The sequence below is a fragment of the Catharus ustulatus genome, chromosome 4 (assembly GCF_009819885.2).
Source record: "Catharus ustulatus isolate bCatUst1 chromosome 4, bCatUst1.pri.v2, whole genome shotgun sequence".
Lineage (NCBI taxonomy): Eukaryota > Metazoa > Chordata > Aves > Passeriformes > Turdidae > Catharus > Catharus ustulatus.
In genome coordinates, this window is record NC_046224.1 from 76,079,373 (window position 1) to 76,094,673 (window position 15,301).

At 43.6% G+C, this 15,301-nt stretch overlaps 1 protein-coding gene across 1 annotated transcript; it reads left to right on the top strand.

The window, feature by feature from the left end:
* Positions 1 to 1,741: 1,741 nt before the first annotated feature.
* USP18 (ubiquitin specific peptidase 18) lies at positions 1,742 to 14,018 on the top strand. The gene is made up of 11 exons (XM_033056811.2): positions 1,742 to 2,073; positions 4,866 to 5,061; positions 5,715 to 5,811; positions 7,419 to 7,564; positions 8,722 to 8,801; positions 9,593 to 9,739; positions 10,149 to 10,244; positions 10,730 to 10,900; positions 11,615 to 11,746; positions 11,837 to 11,886; positions 12,252 to 14,018. Exons 2-11 carry the CDS (start codon positions 4,893 to 4,895, stop codon positions 12,328 to 12,330), a joined length of 1,167 nt encoding a protein of 388 aa, XP_032912702.1. The 5' UTR covers positions 1,742 to 2,073; positions 4,866 to 4,892; the 3' UTR covers positions 12,331 to 14,018.
* The last annotated feature ends 1,283 nt before the right edge of the window (positions 14,019 to 15,301 follow it).

Here is a 15,301-nt window from a genome sequence, read left to right on the forward strand (position 1 = left end):
CTAGAAGCTCTGCTAAGGCATAAGGAAGACAGATTTAATGGGATGCTCATGGATAAATTAACTGGGCACTTATGCATGAAATACCTAGGTACAGAACAGGTACAGAACAGTTACAGAAACCCCCCTGAAATCAGCCCTTAGCAGGGCCTGCCTCTCCACATCCTCACTGACCACCCCTGGAGTATCCTTTATCCTCCTCATCCTCACTGACCACACCTGGGTCTGTGATTTCCTAATTTCCCAAATGCCTCAGATCTCATCCTGAATATCAACGTTACGATTTATTTTATTTGCAAGGATACTCAGTAACCAGGAGCCCTGTTCTTGAAGCCGTCAATGCACTTTTTGGAGCTGTTTGGACATTAGAAGTGTCATGGCAATTAGCAGCAGCCAGCAGCTTTTGTCCAAGGGAGACAACACTGTGGTGCTCAGCAGGCAGTGTGTTTGGAGACCCAAACTCTGCACTTTTCAGTTTGAGCCACCCCTTCATCTGAGCCCATTTTCTGAGTTGATTTCTGCCTGCGACCTGCTTTGAAATTGAAAATTGAATTTGAAAATTGAATTTGAAAGTGACGTGTCATGACCAAGTTCCACAAGCAAAGTTTAAACTATTCTGAGGATGCAATACTCCTCCTAACTGAGCGCCCAGGCTCTCACAGGGGTCATTTCCAAAAGCTGTTTCAGCCTCACACTGCTCCACCTGGCATATCTAGTTCCTGTTTCACCTCCGGTGTCCTTTTGCACTTTGCTCAGGCGGTTTCATTCTCTCTAGGCAGTTTTATGACTTAGAGGTTCTTCTCTCTCCTGCTCTTCTATCAGGCAGTTGCCATACAAGCCAGTAACAGGAAGGGAATGTCAGGAAAATTAAGCCCCAAACTCCAGAGGTTTATGTCCAAAAATGGAGACAGAGGAGTCCTTTTTACTGTATTCAAATAAAGGGAGAGGCCATGGGGTCTCCAATTTTTGGAGGATGCAGCCTCCCTTTTTATCCCAATTTCCCTGTCACATTTCCCTCTCTCTTTCCCCATGGGCTGAGGTACTTGAGAGGTACAGACTTCCCAGAACACCCGATACCTGAGATTCCCCTCTAATGTATAACCCTCACTTTTAATTCTCATGGAATTCCTCATTTTCCCCCATTGTTTCTTTCATCTTTCAATATCCAATTTCATTCATCAGCAAACCTACTGTTTGCTTATAAAGGCAAATTCCTATTATTTTTCCATTCATCAATCAATGGAATCCATCCCATTATTTCTTTTACCTCTTGGTGCTAGTCTTATCTACCAGCAGACCCACAGCTTGTTAATAAAGACAAATCCATCATTCTTCTCAGGAACATCCCTAAATTTAACCTATAGCTGACATAGCCAAGAGGCTGAGTCATTTGTGCCCTTCTCTCAGAAGTCCCTACAGACACCCTCACCCCCACCGTGACGATTTAGGACAGTTTTCCCTGTCCCTTCTGCCTGGGCTGAAGACCTCGGACTGCTCAGAACTGAGCCAGGCAGTGTGAGAAGGTTCCCCATCCGAGGCTTTACAACTGGGATCTCTCCACAAGAAGTTGCAAACTGGGATCTCTTTCAGAGTTTCAGAGGGGGTGCCTGGAGCTCTGATGGGCTCTGAAAGCCTCCCGTGTGCTGTGTCCTTTCCAGGGCTCAACAAAGCTGTGTGGGAGCTGTACCTGCCCCAGGGATGCTGCTGTCCCCACCTGTGCGGACACTTCAGCATCATCCCGCTGTCCCCAGAAGGCACAAAGAGCCGGCAGTAAAACCCTCCCTGCTCTTTGTCCCAGCCCCCTCCGAGCCGCGATGAGGCGGCGCAAAGGCGGCTCCGAGTTTCACTTTCTGTCTCCGCTTTCTGCAGAGCGAGAAATGAAACCGGGGCGCTCCGCCTCGCTCTGCCCGCTCCGCCCGCCGCTCTCCCGGCTCCTGCCGCTCTCCTGCTGCCCTCGATGTGCTGCTCTCCCGCCTCTCCTGCCCTGCATCAGCTGCAGCTCCGGCCATCCGTGCTGTGCCCTCCCCTGCTCAGCCTGAGATCCAGCTCCAAGCCCCACCGCTCCTGCGGGAAATGGTGAGAAGGGATTCTGCTGGTTTGGGAGATTATCGGGTGCTGGAGGGTGTCAGGAAGGAAGGAAATAGGTGTTATAAGTGCATGTTGTTGTAAGTGCGTAACATATTGTTGGCTTTTTGTAACTATTGAGATAAATGCGATATGTATAATGTTAAAATAGCTTTTCTGTATTAATATAGGGGTTTTTTTCTAGTAGCAAAAGTTAAACATAAGTTTTTTAAAAATAGTGTGCTTAAACTACCTGCTTAGTTAAAATAACAGCCCGTAAAAGTGTAATAAAAACCCTGCAGCTAACACAACAGTTATCAACTCTCACCAAATGCAAAAAGCCAAAATCACCACCCAAATTAAAAAAATAATAAAAAAAATTAAAACCACAAGCCAAAAAACCACGCATATTCTAAAAAAGCGAAGCCAAAAAGTACCCATGCTAAGTAGTTCTCAAAAAAAGTTAAACTATGCATAAAAAACTATAAATATGTAACAAGTTAATGCATTGTAAAATATATTTTAAAAAGCGTTCCCGAAACAGCTGTGTGCTCTTAGCAGCTCACCAAGCACCCGGCCGTTTTAACCCTTTATGTGTATCTCCTATTGTCTTTTTATTAAACATTTTAAATGTTACCAAAACCGAAAAACGTGTTTTTCACATAGGGAAATGACAGCAGAGAGTGAGTGAGAAGTGCGCTTTCAGTTGCATCCCTGGAAGTGTGGAGGTGAAGCTCTCCCAGGTGCTTCCTTGCCTTCGAGGGTGGTTGTCACATTGAGTCTTCTGGAGCTTTCAAGGAGCACCTCAGGGGGACCCTAAAAGCGGAATAGTTAGGGTTGGAAGGCAGCTTGAAGATCATCTAGTTCCAACCTCCGTGGTGAGGACAGGGACACCTTCCACTGGAATTGCTCAGAGCCCCATCCAACCTGGCCTGCCCATCTGCAGCCCACGACCTGCCTCAGCATCCTCTGCACCTCAGCATTCCCATAAAGGAAAAGCAGCTGTGAGGGTAGATTATTGTGCGGTGGAGGGTGTGAGGAGGACATCACTGGTCCCTGTTCTCTGCCCAGTGCTGATGCAGTTGCTTGGCTTGGTACTTGAGGTACCTGAGGTACCAAGTCCTACCCCTGACCTGCAAAGAAAACCAAGAAGCAATGCTGCTCCTCCAGTGAGAGGGGAGAAATGGGGGGCAGGAGGAGAGCCTGTTGCTCAGTTACCTTCTATTTAGCTGGGTTTTGGTGGGTTTGGCTGGCTGATTCTACATTGGGCTCCCACTCCAGCTCAGCTTTCAGAAACCTGAATGTGTTGTTAAATCATCTCCAGGAGAACAGGTAGTCTGTGTGCAGGCTCTCTTCTCCAAGGGAGAAATGCAATGGAATTTATATTTTCCTGCATAGCTGTTCTAATCACCAGGTTTGGGTATAAAAGGTAATGTTCTCAAATCTATCTTTCAGAGTTTTATTTTTTCCCCAAAAAAACTTCTCAGCAAATTCAACAATATTTGGTGAATCTTAGCGTGTGACACTTAGAGATCAACAGCAATCTTAAAAGCAATCAAAAGTACAGTTGGAAATAAGTCTACTTAAGCTTAAAGGTAATAATCAGTGAAAAAATCCATTTATTTCTAGCTTCTCTGCCTGAATTCAGTAATTTTGATATTTGACACTATTTGGCATAGTTAATAGAAAAACATGCTTTTAAAGCAAATATCTTCTTTTTTCTTTTTTCTTTTATTTTTTTTAATTATTTGTTTAATAAAAGGCAAAACCAGGATTTTGCTTATTTCTCTTTCTTAGTAGCTTTTTTTCCATTCTTTCGGTGCTTGGCCTTAGGTTGATTTTATGCGCTGTTTAATATTTGTAGAATAATAATTTCTGAGCTTTTTTGGGGGGTCTCCTCCCTGCCTTTGCTGTGACTATCCCTTTTTTTTCTGATTCTGTCTCCATGCTGGCTTTTAGAAACTTTCCTTTTTGTGTAGTTACATTTGAACTTTTATCAGATTGTTTTGTTTGTGTACTTTTATTTTTCTGTAGTAGCTGAATCACAGGAGACTGACAGAGTAATGGTCTGTTGAGAAAGGTCTCTTATAATGGTCTCTTAAAAATCTAGGCATTATAATGGTTCTCTTTGCCTGTGATCTCTTGAAGGAACAGAAAAAGAAACTGTTGGTGCTTACATGTCTTTCAAAATTACAGTACAAAGTGCCACAGTAGTGCTGTGACTCAAGTGCTAAAAACCAATGCAGGGAGGCCAGTACTGAAACCAAACGTGCTTATCTGGTCAGGAGAAAAGGTGCAATTTGACCTTTTCAATTCTTGGGAGACTCTTTTTGATAAAAGATTGCTTTTTCTAAACAGAGGAATTTTGCAACACCTGCTTTTGGGCAATTTTAATCATCTTGCTTACCAGATCTTTCTGAACAGGAGTGTGGAGTTCCTTGGCTAGATGGAGCTGTTTCTGTGGAACTGAAGGCTCATTCTTTTTATTTAGCCACAAGAGGAGAATAGGATGAGAATTGCCATCAGACTCCACCTCTATTCTCTTAGCAATAGCCTGCACACCTGAACACCCATGTTAATTCAAATATCCCACATGCTGTAGCACTAATCTTACTGATTTTATTGATATTTCCAGGCTGGGCTGGATGGGGCCCTGAGCAACCTGATCCAGTGGGTGACATCCCTGCCTGTGGCAGGGGTTTGAACCTAGATAATCTTTAAGGTTCCTTTCCAACCCAAACTATTCAATGATTTTTTTTTTTTTTTTTAATTTCACCTTTTTCATAATGAAAACATCTCTGCAGTCCTTCCGTCCTTGAACAATATTCTTGATGGGACAAGTAAGTGGACGTCAAGAAAGAAGCAAGAAACCAGAGGTGGCACTAAGTGAGACCATGGAGGCAGAAATTGAAGTACAAAATAATAAAAAGGAAATCGAAGAGGTGAAGGCAAAAAACCCGAAGCTGACATCAGTCTTTGGTGTGGCAGACTTAAAAAATGGTAATAACATTTTGCCTATTCTTCACGGTCATATTTTCTGTTTCTCATGTCTGCTGTTCTGTTCTCTGTCTATAGGCTTAATTTTCTCCTATTCCTTACCTCTTCACTGAGGAATATACAGATGATTCTCATTTTGCCTTGCCAAGTAACCATTTCAAGTTTTTTTTAGAATGGAATTCATTAAGATCTCAGAGCTTTTCCGTGTTTAAGTCCTCAAATTGGCCATTGCAGCCAAAAATCCCAGTTGCTGGCTCTATCTCTTTCCAAACACAGCCAGCACTGCTGGATTTGCTAAACCATGGACTAGGCTCTGCTCATACTGGCAGTCTTTGCCTCCTCTTGTTCTATTTTATGTTCAGGTGTGTTATGAGAGGACTGAAAACAGAGGAACTGGGAGAAATCTGAGCATCATTAGCCAGGTTTTTTTCAGTCAGTTGCCAAACAAAACCCAATGTTATCTGCTTAAGCAACAGAAGAATAGATGGAACACTTTTTCAGTGACCAAGATGCTGATCACTGAATGACTGAATGACAAGAGGCTGATCAGTGAATGACTAAACCCATTCAAGAAGAGCTTGCTGCTTTCAGATAATTTTCACTTTCTTTTCCTGCACCTATCCCCACGCCTCATTTCCTCTTTTTCTCCCCTGCAGAAGCTGTTGGGCTGTACAACCTTGGACAGACCTGCTGTCTGAATTCCCTGCTCCAAGTGTTCTTCATGAATATCCGCTTCACAGGGATACTCCGAAGGTACCTGCTGGAATTTCCACTGTTGCCCTATTGTCTCCACTCCATTTTGGATATGGGCTGTGTATTTGGAGGCTTGGATCACCAAGGGGCTATTGGGATGCTTTTTGGTCCCTCAGCAAGGTGTCTGCCTTGCTGTGTCTGTCATACACTGACAGCTTCTGCAAAGGCAGAAGTTGCAGTGTTCAGACTTGTTAATCACCTCTGATTCATTTCCTGAACTGAGTCTTTATGGCTTGTACCTCTCTTTTCTCTAACAGGATATAATTTTATTCCAGGTTTACTCACAGGCCATTATAATAAAGGATGTGTCACTTGTATCCATACTACCTATTAATTTTGTCACTTGAAGTGTGTAAATATAAATATACCCTAATCCCTGACTGCCATGGCTAGCCCCTGATTGAGAAGAGTGTTGTTCAGCTCATAAATACATAGCATTACTTTATTTGGCTTGGCTGCTGTCCCTGTGTGAGGAGGATTTGGGCTTCTGTTTCCCTACTGACCACACAATCACTTAGTTTGATTTGTTTTCAGTTTACTCACTTCACTGCAGATTTAATCATCTAAGTGGATTGTTGCAGTCAGGTAGACAAATTATAAAAAGAAAGGCTTTGTAAAATCACACCTTACTCTCTACTAAATTAATAGCTAGCTTGTCACTTCTATGTGCAGCTAAGTAACTTGCAAATTCCCATGTGGAAACAAACTCAAGCATGAAAACAATTAACACAAGCTTTTCTGGTAAGAGAACCCTTTGCACCTTCACTAAACAAGAAATCTGTCTCATGAGAATCAGTGAACAAAATATGTAAATTAACCAAGAACAGAGAAATTTGATAGACAAGTAAAATACCTTTTACTAGCCAAAGGAGTAATTGGCAAGAAAACTATTAACCGGAGTTGCACACGAGGTCTGTAAAAACTGTATAAAACAAGTTGTGTGAATAAAGAATTGGCTTTTCCCACATGAAGAAAATGGAGTCTCAGCTAATTTTTTACAACAGTGGATCATTCCTATTCAGTCAGTCCTTTATTACGTTCTCACTGCTGAGCAGAGAAGAAAGACAAATTACAGGCATGCAGAAATGATAAGTGTCATAAATGGGAAAGACTAAATAATGTAGACTTAAATAATGTAGGTTACCATGCTTATTTGAAGAAAGAAAAACCTGTGGGCTACAGTAAATTTCAGGAGAATTAAGAGTTTTTGTTGGCATACAGCTGAAATACAAGCATTATGATATATGTGCCCATGAAATTTTGAGGGCATGTTGAGAGTGAGGACATGAATGGGTGAGAGGCAATAAAGATCTGAAATTTGCCATAACTAATGTTGTTTCTAGAGGCCAGAAAGCACTTGAGGTCCTGCTTGGCTTATCTCTTATTCAGGAACAAGCCAACTTAAAATACTGGCCTTTTACTTGAGAGCTGTCAGGCTGCATTGTGCGATGAGCTCTAGTGAAAGTGACTGCTTTGTCTCATTCCTTCTTTTGCTGAAAATGTACCCTTGCTGGATCCTCTTGAGCTGCTGTCTCTGCTACTGACCTGTGCTCCTTTCAGGTGTGATGTCTGATACTGCTCCATTGTAGCTCTGAATTGCCTTTCAGGATCACAGTGCCATCATCTGCTGCACAGAAGAGGAGCAATGTCCCCTACCAAATGCTCCTGCTGCTGGAGAAAATGCAGTGTGGCAAGTGCAAAGCTGTTTGTCCCAGAGACCTGGCTTACTGCCTTTCAGAGCACAGAGTGAAATGTAAGCAGCCCTACCTTGTGCCCACCTCTGTCTGCATTATCCAGCATTTACAAGCAGCACAGGTTCCAACACCTCCTTCAGGAATTCAGGAATGCCAGGAGTTAGGTGCACCAACACCTCCTTCAGGAATTCAGGAATGCCAGGAGTTAGGTGCACAATGACACAGTGCTCTTTGTAGCTGAGTGCAATGCTGTGTCTTATTTGTGAAGAGAGAAAGAAAAAACCCTGCTGGATATATTTGCTGATATCCAGAGCGTGGGAAGACTATCAGACTGCTAGAAGATTCAGCTGTGGATACTGGCCAGGAGAAAGGGCTGTGCAGGGCACAGAGGATAGCTCATTGTTTGATTTGTCTTGCTGCACTGGCATCATGATAGTGAAATAGCTGCTGTTACTTATTAGAAGAAAGGGATAGTGTGGAAAAGAGAATGAGTTCACACAGATCCCCCTCCTGCTCCTTCTTATAAGGGCAGGGAGAAGAATTTGCAGGCTGAATCTCCCAACTGGTCAAAGTTCTAAAAGAGAGAGGTTTTTAATGCATGAGTGACCAGTGACAATGGCATGCCAAGAGTCTGTGTATGTGTACAAACACACAGGGTATAACTAAATGCCCTTATCTTTGTCATATAAAAGCCCAAACAGGAGACCACTGAAAGGGGAGGAGCCCTGCCCTTTACGAAAGAGGAGCACAAGATAAACTCAGTATCCCTGTTTGCATAATTTTTCTCCTGACTCTGAGGGGCTTTGCAGTCAGCCATCTCTCTTGCAGTTTAAGAGAGATAGGAATCAAGGGGTTTATACTGTCTGGTGTGTGAGACATATGGATGGGCCCTCCTGTCATTTTAATCTCAGCTCTCAAGAGCATTTTCACCTTCATGGGGAATGAGAGGATGGGGAAACAGGTCTGTGGAGTAACAAAGGTGAAAAGGAGAACAGAATCTTCCCTGCATTGTTTCTAAGGAGGATTCAAAGGGGACTGCTCAGGCCACATGGAGAAATTGCAGCTGGTGTGAAGCCTAAGCTCTGTCTCTGCAGGGAGGACCAAAAAAACAGTCTGGTTCTAAGCAGAGACAGTAAATCTCCCTTTGCCATTTGCGGGAAATCTGTGCTCAGTGCTGTTCATGATGCTGACTGAGGTTGTGTTTCTGTTTGTGCAGTGTTTGTGCAGTATGATGCTGCTCAGCTCTTTCTGACTCTCTGGAACTTGTTGAAGAAGCAGATTAGAAAGCCAGAGCTGGTAAGGATGGTGACTGGAATGAACCTTTGCTCCTTATCATGTGTGGTTTCCTCTGCTCCTTGAAGGATCCCATTCACTGGCAATTGTCCTAAGTTAAATTTTTTAAATTATGTCCTCTTTCATTGCATCCTTCAGATGAGACAGAGAATCTTTGTTCCATAAGCTTTGACATTTGGAATCACAGTTAAGTTTTGCTCATCCTGCTTTCAGGGTATGCCAGTCTCCATTCTAATGGGAGAGCTGATTAACAACTAAAAGATTGGTTTTTTGCAACATTGTATTTAGTTATATTTAATGTATTTTTCCCTAAAAAAAATTCTGTAAGCTTTTATTTGTGTACTTTGACACAGCCTTTCCAATCATTGAAGTCAGCCACATGCATCTCATTATAATTAGTCACTGGTAGTACATGATGTATATAACAGTTCCTCCCATGGGACTGAGAAAAGTGACTCTTCCCTGACTGACTGTCACAGTTTTATTAATACAGGAGACAGGCTCCTGTTGCAGTTTCAAGCAAAACAGAAAAATTCTGCATCAAAGCAGATATTTAACTCTCTGATCTTTTAGGCTGTATCTTTCCCCTCTGTTAGGGAATGAAGGGAAGGAGTTGTTCTTTAAATTGTGAGAAATACCCTGTCCACATAAGGTATTGTCACATCTTGGTTTCAATCTTAAAGCAATAACCTTGCTTGAAATGTGTGGCCACACAGGCTCTCCCACCCACAGGGAAGCAGCTCAGCTGCCTTCTTCATAAACCTTGTTTTGGGCTCTTTTTTTCACCCCTCCAGGTGGAAGAGCTGAGCGATTTGTACACGATCTGCATACAGGAGCATCTTGCCTGTCAGAAATGCTCTTTTGAAATAAAGAGCAACAGCACCATGCTGACCCTTCCACTCCCAGTGCTGGATGCCAATTCTCACAGGCTGAGTACTCTGGTAAGTTTAGCAGCAGCACTGTTTCCTTAGCAGATGATTCCCCTCTGTTCACAGTGCATTTTACAACTGCCAGTGGACCACTGGACCTTGTTGAATCTCTGACCACTTTATACTATTTCAGCATAAAGGAACTGCTTTGAAAACCTCTATGGCTTTGAAGTAGGTATAAAAGATATTTATACATCAATTTCTTTTTGAAATATGTGTAGTCTTTTTTTTCCCCCAACTATTGCAATCACAGCAGCAGCTGGGAGAAATGAGGTGCCTTTTATTTCAGACTGCTAGGCAGTCTTTTGTGTTTTGAATAAAACATGTCTTCTGTAACTTTGCTGTTTGCTTGGACCCTCTGAAATAATGTAGAAATAAAAAAATTTAAAAATTGAGTTGAAAGAAGTTTCTGTCTTCTTAGGAGGACTGTCTGCAATACTTCTTCCTTCCAGAGGAGCTGACTGGGCAAAACATGTGTTTCTGTCAGCAGTGTGGGAAGAAAACAACTTTTCTGCAGGTAATTAGAGAATTATTTTGCCATGTCTCATACCCAGAACTCCCTTGAGGGCTGGAAAGGGTGGGGAAGGGACTCAACCATGTCAGTTTAAGAGGAGATCAGGACAGCAAGACACAAACCACAGGCATCGTTCCTCCTGTTGGGAAGGACATCCCTTGTCACAAGGAAGTTGATTTGCCCCTCCTCACCTTCCTATTGCTACCAACCAAGGGCTGGGAAAGCACATGAGAAGTGAAGCAGCTCTTGAGACACCCAAATCTGGGTGCTGGTGGCATTAAAGCTGAGAAACTTGGCTATGACAGCTCTGTTGTGTGGATGTGCCTTGTGTGCAGATGGGCTACAAAGGTTTGGCATCTGCTTGGCCTGTGGAATTGGCAAATACTCATTGGAGCACTGGCTGTTCGCTGGGTGACAATGGCTGTTTCCACCCTGCATCCCCAGGGTTTGCTCCCCAGTTTTTAATTGCATTATTTTTTGCTTTACAGAGCATGAGGCTCGTCCATCTGCCACAGACTCTGACCTTGCACCTAAAGCGCTTCTGCTTCGAAAGATCCTCTCGCACACACAAGCTGGGTCACTTCCTGCAGTTCCCACAAGAACTTAATTTCAGGGAAGTCTTGACAGAAGATCAGTGCCAAGCAGATGATAGTGAAAAGGTGAGATACTCCTGTTCAAAACCGGCAGATTTTCTTCTCTGTGCTCCATTCTCATAAAAATTTAAGAGGTCACACCAATACTTGTCTCAGTTAAAAGTGCCTGTCTTAAAAATATGTGTCTGAAACTTTACCTTTGCCTGGTGTTGTCTCACATCCCATAGTTTAACTGCTTCAGTCATTATTCAACATTCTGTGCTCAGATTAAATCACCAAAGGCACCATAACTGGAGCTTTCTGCCTTCAGGACAAAAGCCAGGCTTTGCAGATCTCACCTGTCCAACTCTATTCCTGGTATTTCCCACGCAGCATTATTGGTATTGTTTGCCACAGAATTTGGTACTGTTGGCCACAACAGCTTTGCCAGGTAGCTGAGGTGGATCTGCCCCACTGTGGACCTGTTTCTCTTTCTGGGAAATAACAAGGGGAAATGTGGCAACAGCAAAATCACCACTGCATTGTTGTCTGTGATGAAGCTCTTTGCTGCTCCTTTGTTGTCCTGCTGCCTATTTCACAATCCTCTGGGCTCCAGGGAGGCTGCCAGCCCATAGCTGACAGGCAAAACTCTAATGGTAAGACCTAAAAAAGCAGGACACTGAAGGCCACCCTTATCTTTCTTTCCTTACAAATTGCACATCCTTGCTGCCCTGGCTGCTGCCTCTCTGCAGTCTGTGGCAGATGAGAATTGCTGCACTGGAAATTTGTGTGTCTTTGCAGGCTACCTGGCAATATGAGCTTTTTGCTGTGGTTGCTCATTCAGGATCAACTGGCTTTGGTCATTACTGTGCCTACATCCGGAGCCTCACAGAGTGCAAATGGTATTGCTTCAATGATTCTGAGGTTTGCCAGGTGAGCACATCAAGCCATGTTTCTTTTGTGCCTTCCTGGGCACTCCTCCAGGTGTCATCCAGTCTTCTCTTGTGTGTTTTTCTTCTCCAGGTGTCCTGGGATGATGTTAAATGCACCTATGGACGTTCCAGCCTCAACTGGTATGCAAATGTATCCCTGGTTTCTCCTGATGCTGCTCTGGACTTTGGAATGAGGGGTAGCAAAGAGAGGGAAGATAAATGGTTTGGGCTGCATGTTGCCTGGGGTATAGTGGGCATGCAGGAGATTTGTCAGTCAGGATTTCTCCACGCTTTTTGTTTTGATGCATTGTAAGAAACTGAGCTCAGAGGAGGGAGAGAATCTCTCCTACAAACTATAGCACTGCCAGAGAATCTTGGGAACAGTGGAGAGGATGAGCTTAGTTGACCCAAAGCTCAGAAAGCTGAGCAGGAGCAATTCTGGGGTGTTACCTGCAACCTAGACCTTCAAACATACCTTGTGATCTGCTTTCTCTTTGCCTCCACAGGAGAGAAACAGCCTATCTCCTGTTTTACATGAAAAAGCACCCTCAGCAGCCCTGTCCAGGAGTATCAGAATGTCTCTGAAAGCTGTGCATTGTCCATGGGGCTCAGCACCTCTGTGCCAGTGTGGACATGTGCATATGTTTCACAAGGAAGACATTCTGCACTCACCAACCTCGGTCTTCACATTTATTTATGGAAAAAAAGTGCAGCAGACACTCAGCTAGAGAAAGGATCTAGGAACAGTTGCAACTAGAGACCATTTATTTAGTGGGGTTTTTTATATTCATGTGACTCTACATGTTCATTTCCTCTTTAAAAGATGGAAGTTAGTCCTTGTCTCTGCTGCCTTACCATTTTCCTTAATGCTGCTGCCTGGATTCCAGCCCAGGGGAAGTGTTTGGCTGAAAGCCTGTGTGATGTTCCAGGCAGGTGTGTGGTATTACTGGAGAGCTATGGGAGCCATACAGAGCCACAAAGAGCTTGAGATTTACTTTGTCCTTTTAGCACTGTGTTAGATGATGGCAGGCTGGGGAGGAGACCCCAAAAATCACCCTAGAAACCACGGGAGGAAGGATCTGAACCCTTATGACATCACACACTCCTTAAAACCTCCCTGAAAATTAATCACTGCAGGGGCTGAAATGTGTCAAGAGGTGCTTTAAATCAGGAGCTATTGGAGCAGTTCTGATTTACAAGATGAATTTGTATAAATTTGTGCAGGTGATTATTATTTCAGCAGGGCTATCAGGCTATTAGATGCATTTTCTTTCCTGTAGAAGGAAGTACTCAGAGCAGCAGAAATTCTGAGGCTGGTTAGTGATTTTGCACAATCCAGACCGTAAATGATGGTAAGGGAATGAATCCTTGATGTGCTTGAACTTTTGGGATTTTTGGATGTGGGGCTTTTAAAGCACTCATGGTGTTAACTCTTGCTGATCCTCTTGGATTGAGGATCCCAGCAGTTTGAGATCTGGAAGTACCTTCAACCTAACATACCCTATGACTCTATCTCTACAAAGGTGCTGTTTTTGTGGATAAAACAATTATTAAATTATATTAAGCCATTATTAAATTATATTAAAATTATATAAATTATATAAAACTATAGAACTAATGTAGATATACTGCCATCTGTGTATAACCTAATTTGTGTAACCTAATATGCATAACCTAATATGTATAACCTAATGATGATGAAGTTCACAAATCATGTCTATTTTCTGAAGGAAAACTGAGAAATCTTAGAGCACAGCTGTGAACTTACTCTTTCACTGTGTGGCAGATACTTTTCACTGTATTAGCAAGGTCCATTATTCTGTTCAGCTCTGTATTTGTGTTATTTATTCTGTGGTAAAAAAAATCCCAGCGTATTATTTGTCAGGATGAGAAATTTTCAGGCTGTTCGCCTTTAGGAAAGCATTGCACTATTTCTAAAGCATCTTGCAATGGGTGAAAACCAAGTTTCTGTTTGCTTTTCCAACACTGCCTCTGTGAAGGAGCTGAAAAAAGCTGCACTTTCAGGAACTGAGAAGTTCATGGGATAAGAGACTGACATTTCTAATTACCCGTAACTTGAAATTTAAAAACTTCTGCACATGAAAAATGCCTTAAATGTGTCATAACTTTCCAGGGATGATACCCATCAAGGAAACAATTGCAAAGATGTATTTAAGAATCTTTTCAGTGCAAAAAGCAACATTTAATTCCAATGAAAATTAATAAGTGGGTTTTTAAATAAAATGTTAAGGGATCCATTCCTTAGAAAATCATTCTTGTGGTTTATTCTTGATCTATTCTTCCTGAACACTGTGAATGCAGGTGAAGTGTGCAGGGTAGAGCTGCTGCTAATGTTTATCTCCAGGAGTCAAGGAAAAGCAGCTAAACCTGGACACTTCCCTCATGTGCTGGAGGCACAATGAGTTTGTTTCCAGGTTTGCTGTCATGTGAAAACTGAAATTGATTCCACAGACAGCTGGGAGAATGGGAGAGGGAGCAAACTGCACAGCGGTGCAAAAAAATCAGTGTTTGACCTTGGTGGTTTCATGTTGTTTTTGTGTGTACAGTAATTTCACGAATACAAGCCACACCATTTTGACTAAAATTTTGCTCCTACACCGGAAACGCGGCTTATACTCAGGAGCGGCTAATATGTGAATACTTTTCTGACATTTACAACCTCAGAAGTGCCAGCCAGGGTGCCGAGCCGAGCACCTGCCAGTAAAAGCCGGCATTTCGTGATTGTTACAAATTGTTACTCTGTTGCACCGCGGGTGGAGCCTGGCTCCCTGCAGGCAGCACGGGGGGCGGGGAGAGAGGCAGGAGAGCTCTCTCCTTCCCTCCTCTGCCGCAGCCCGGGGGAGAGAAGGGGGGCCCCGCGCCGCCATTGCCACGGCTCGGGGAGGAGGCGGGGGCTCCGTCCCCACCTGCCTCCGCTGCCGCGGGAGCGGCGGGGGGGCTCCGTCCCTGCCTGCCACCACGGGGCAGCGCCGGGCCAGGGCGAGCGAGCCTAGAGGCGGCGGCCAGCCCCGAGAGGCCCCGCCGAGTGGCAGCGCCAGGCTGGGCCACCCGGCTCCGTCGGCAGCCCCGAGCGGGCCGAGCCTGCACAACCCGAGCCAAGCCAGTAAACCCCGCCCTGCCACGGCTCTGTTACTATTTGGCAACTTTGTTGCACGCGGGTCCTCGCTGCGAACGACAGAGCGGCTTATACTCCGGTGCGGCTTATTTATGGACAAAAAACGAAATGTTTGCCAACACCCAGAGATGCAGCTTATAGTCCGTGCGGCTTGTATTCGTGAAATTACTGTATTATTTATTTTGTTTTTTTAGATTTAGGAGAGAGAATAAAGTGTTTGTAAGTTTTATTTTAGGTAGTGAAAGAGTTAATATTTTGTTTGGGTTTGGCTTCTGAATGGAGTGACCACTCATCATAGAGTGGCTGAGAGCAAAAGCTATGGGGAGCCTTGAGATCAAATATGTACATAATAATAGAAGAGAAATAAAGATAAAAACATAGGTGCCTGTGCTGTGGGGATGAAGCCATATTGGGAATTTT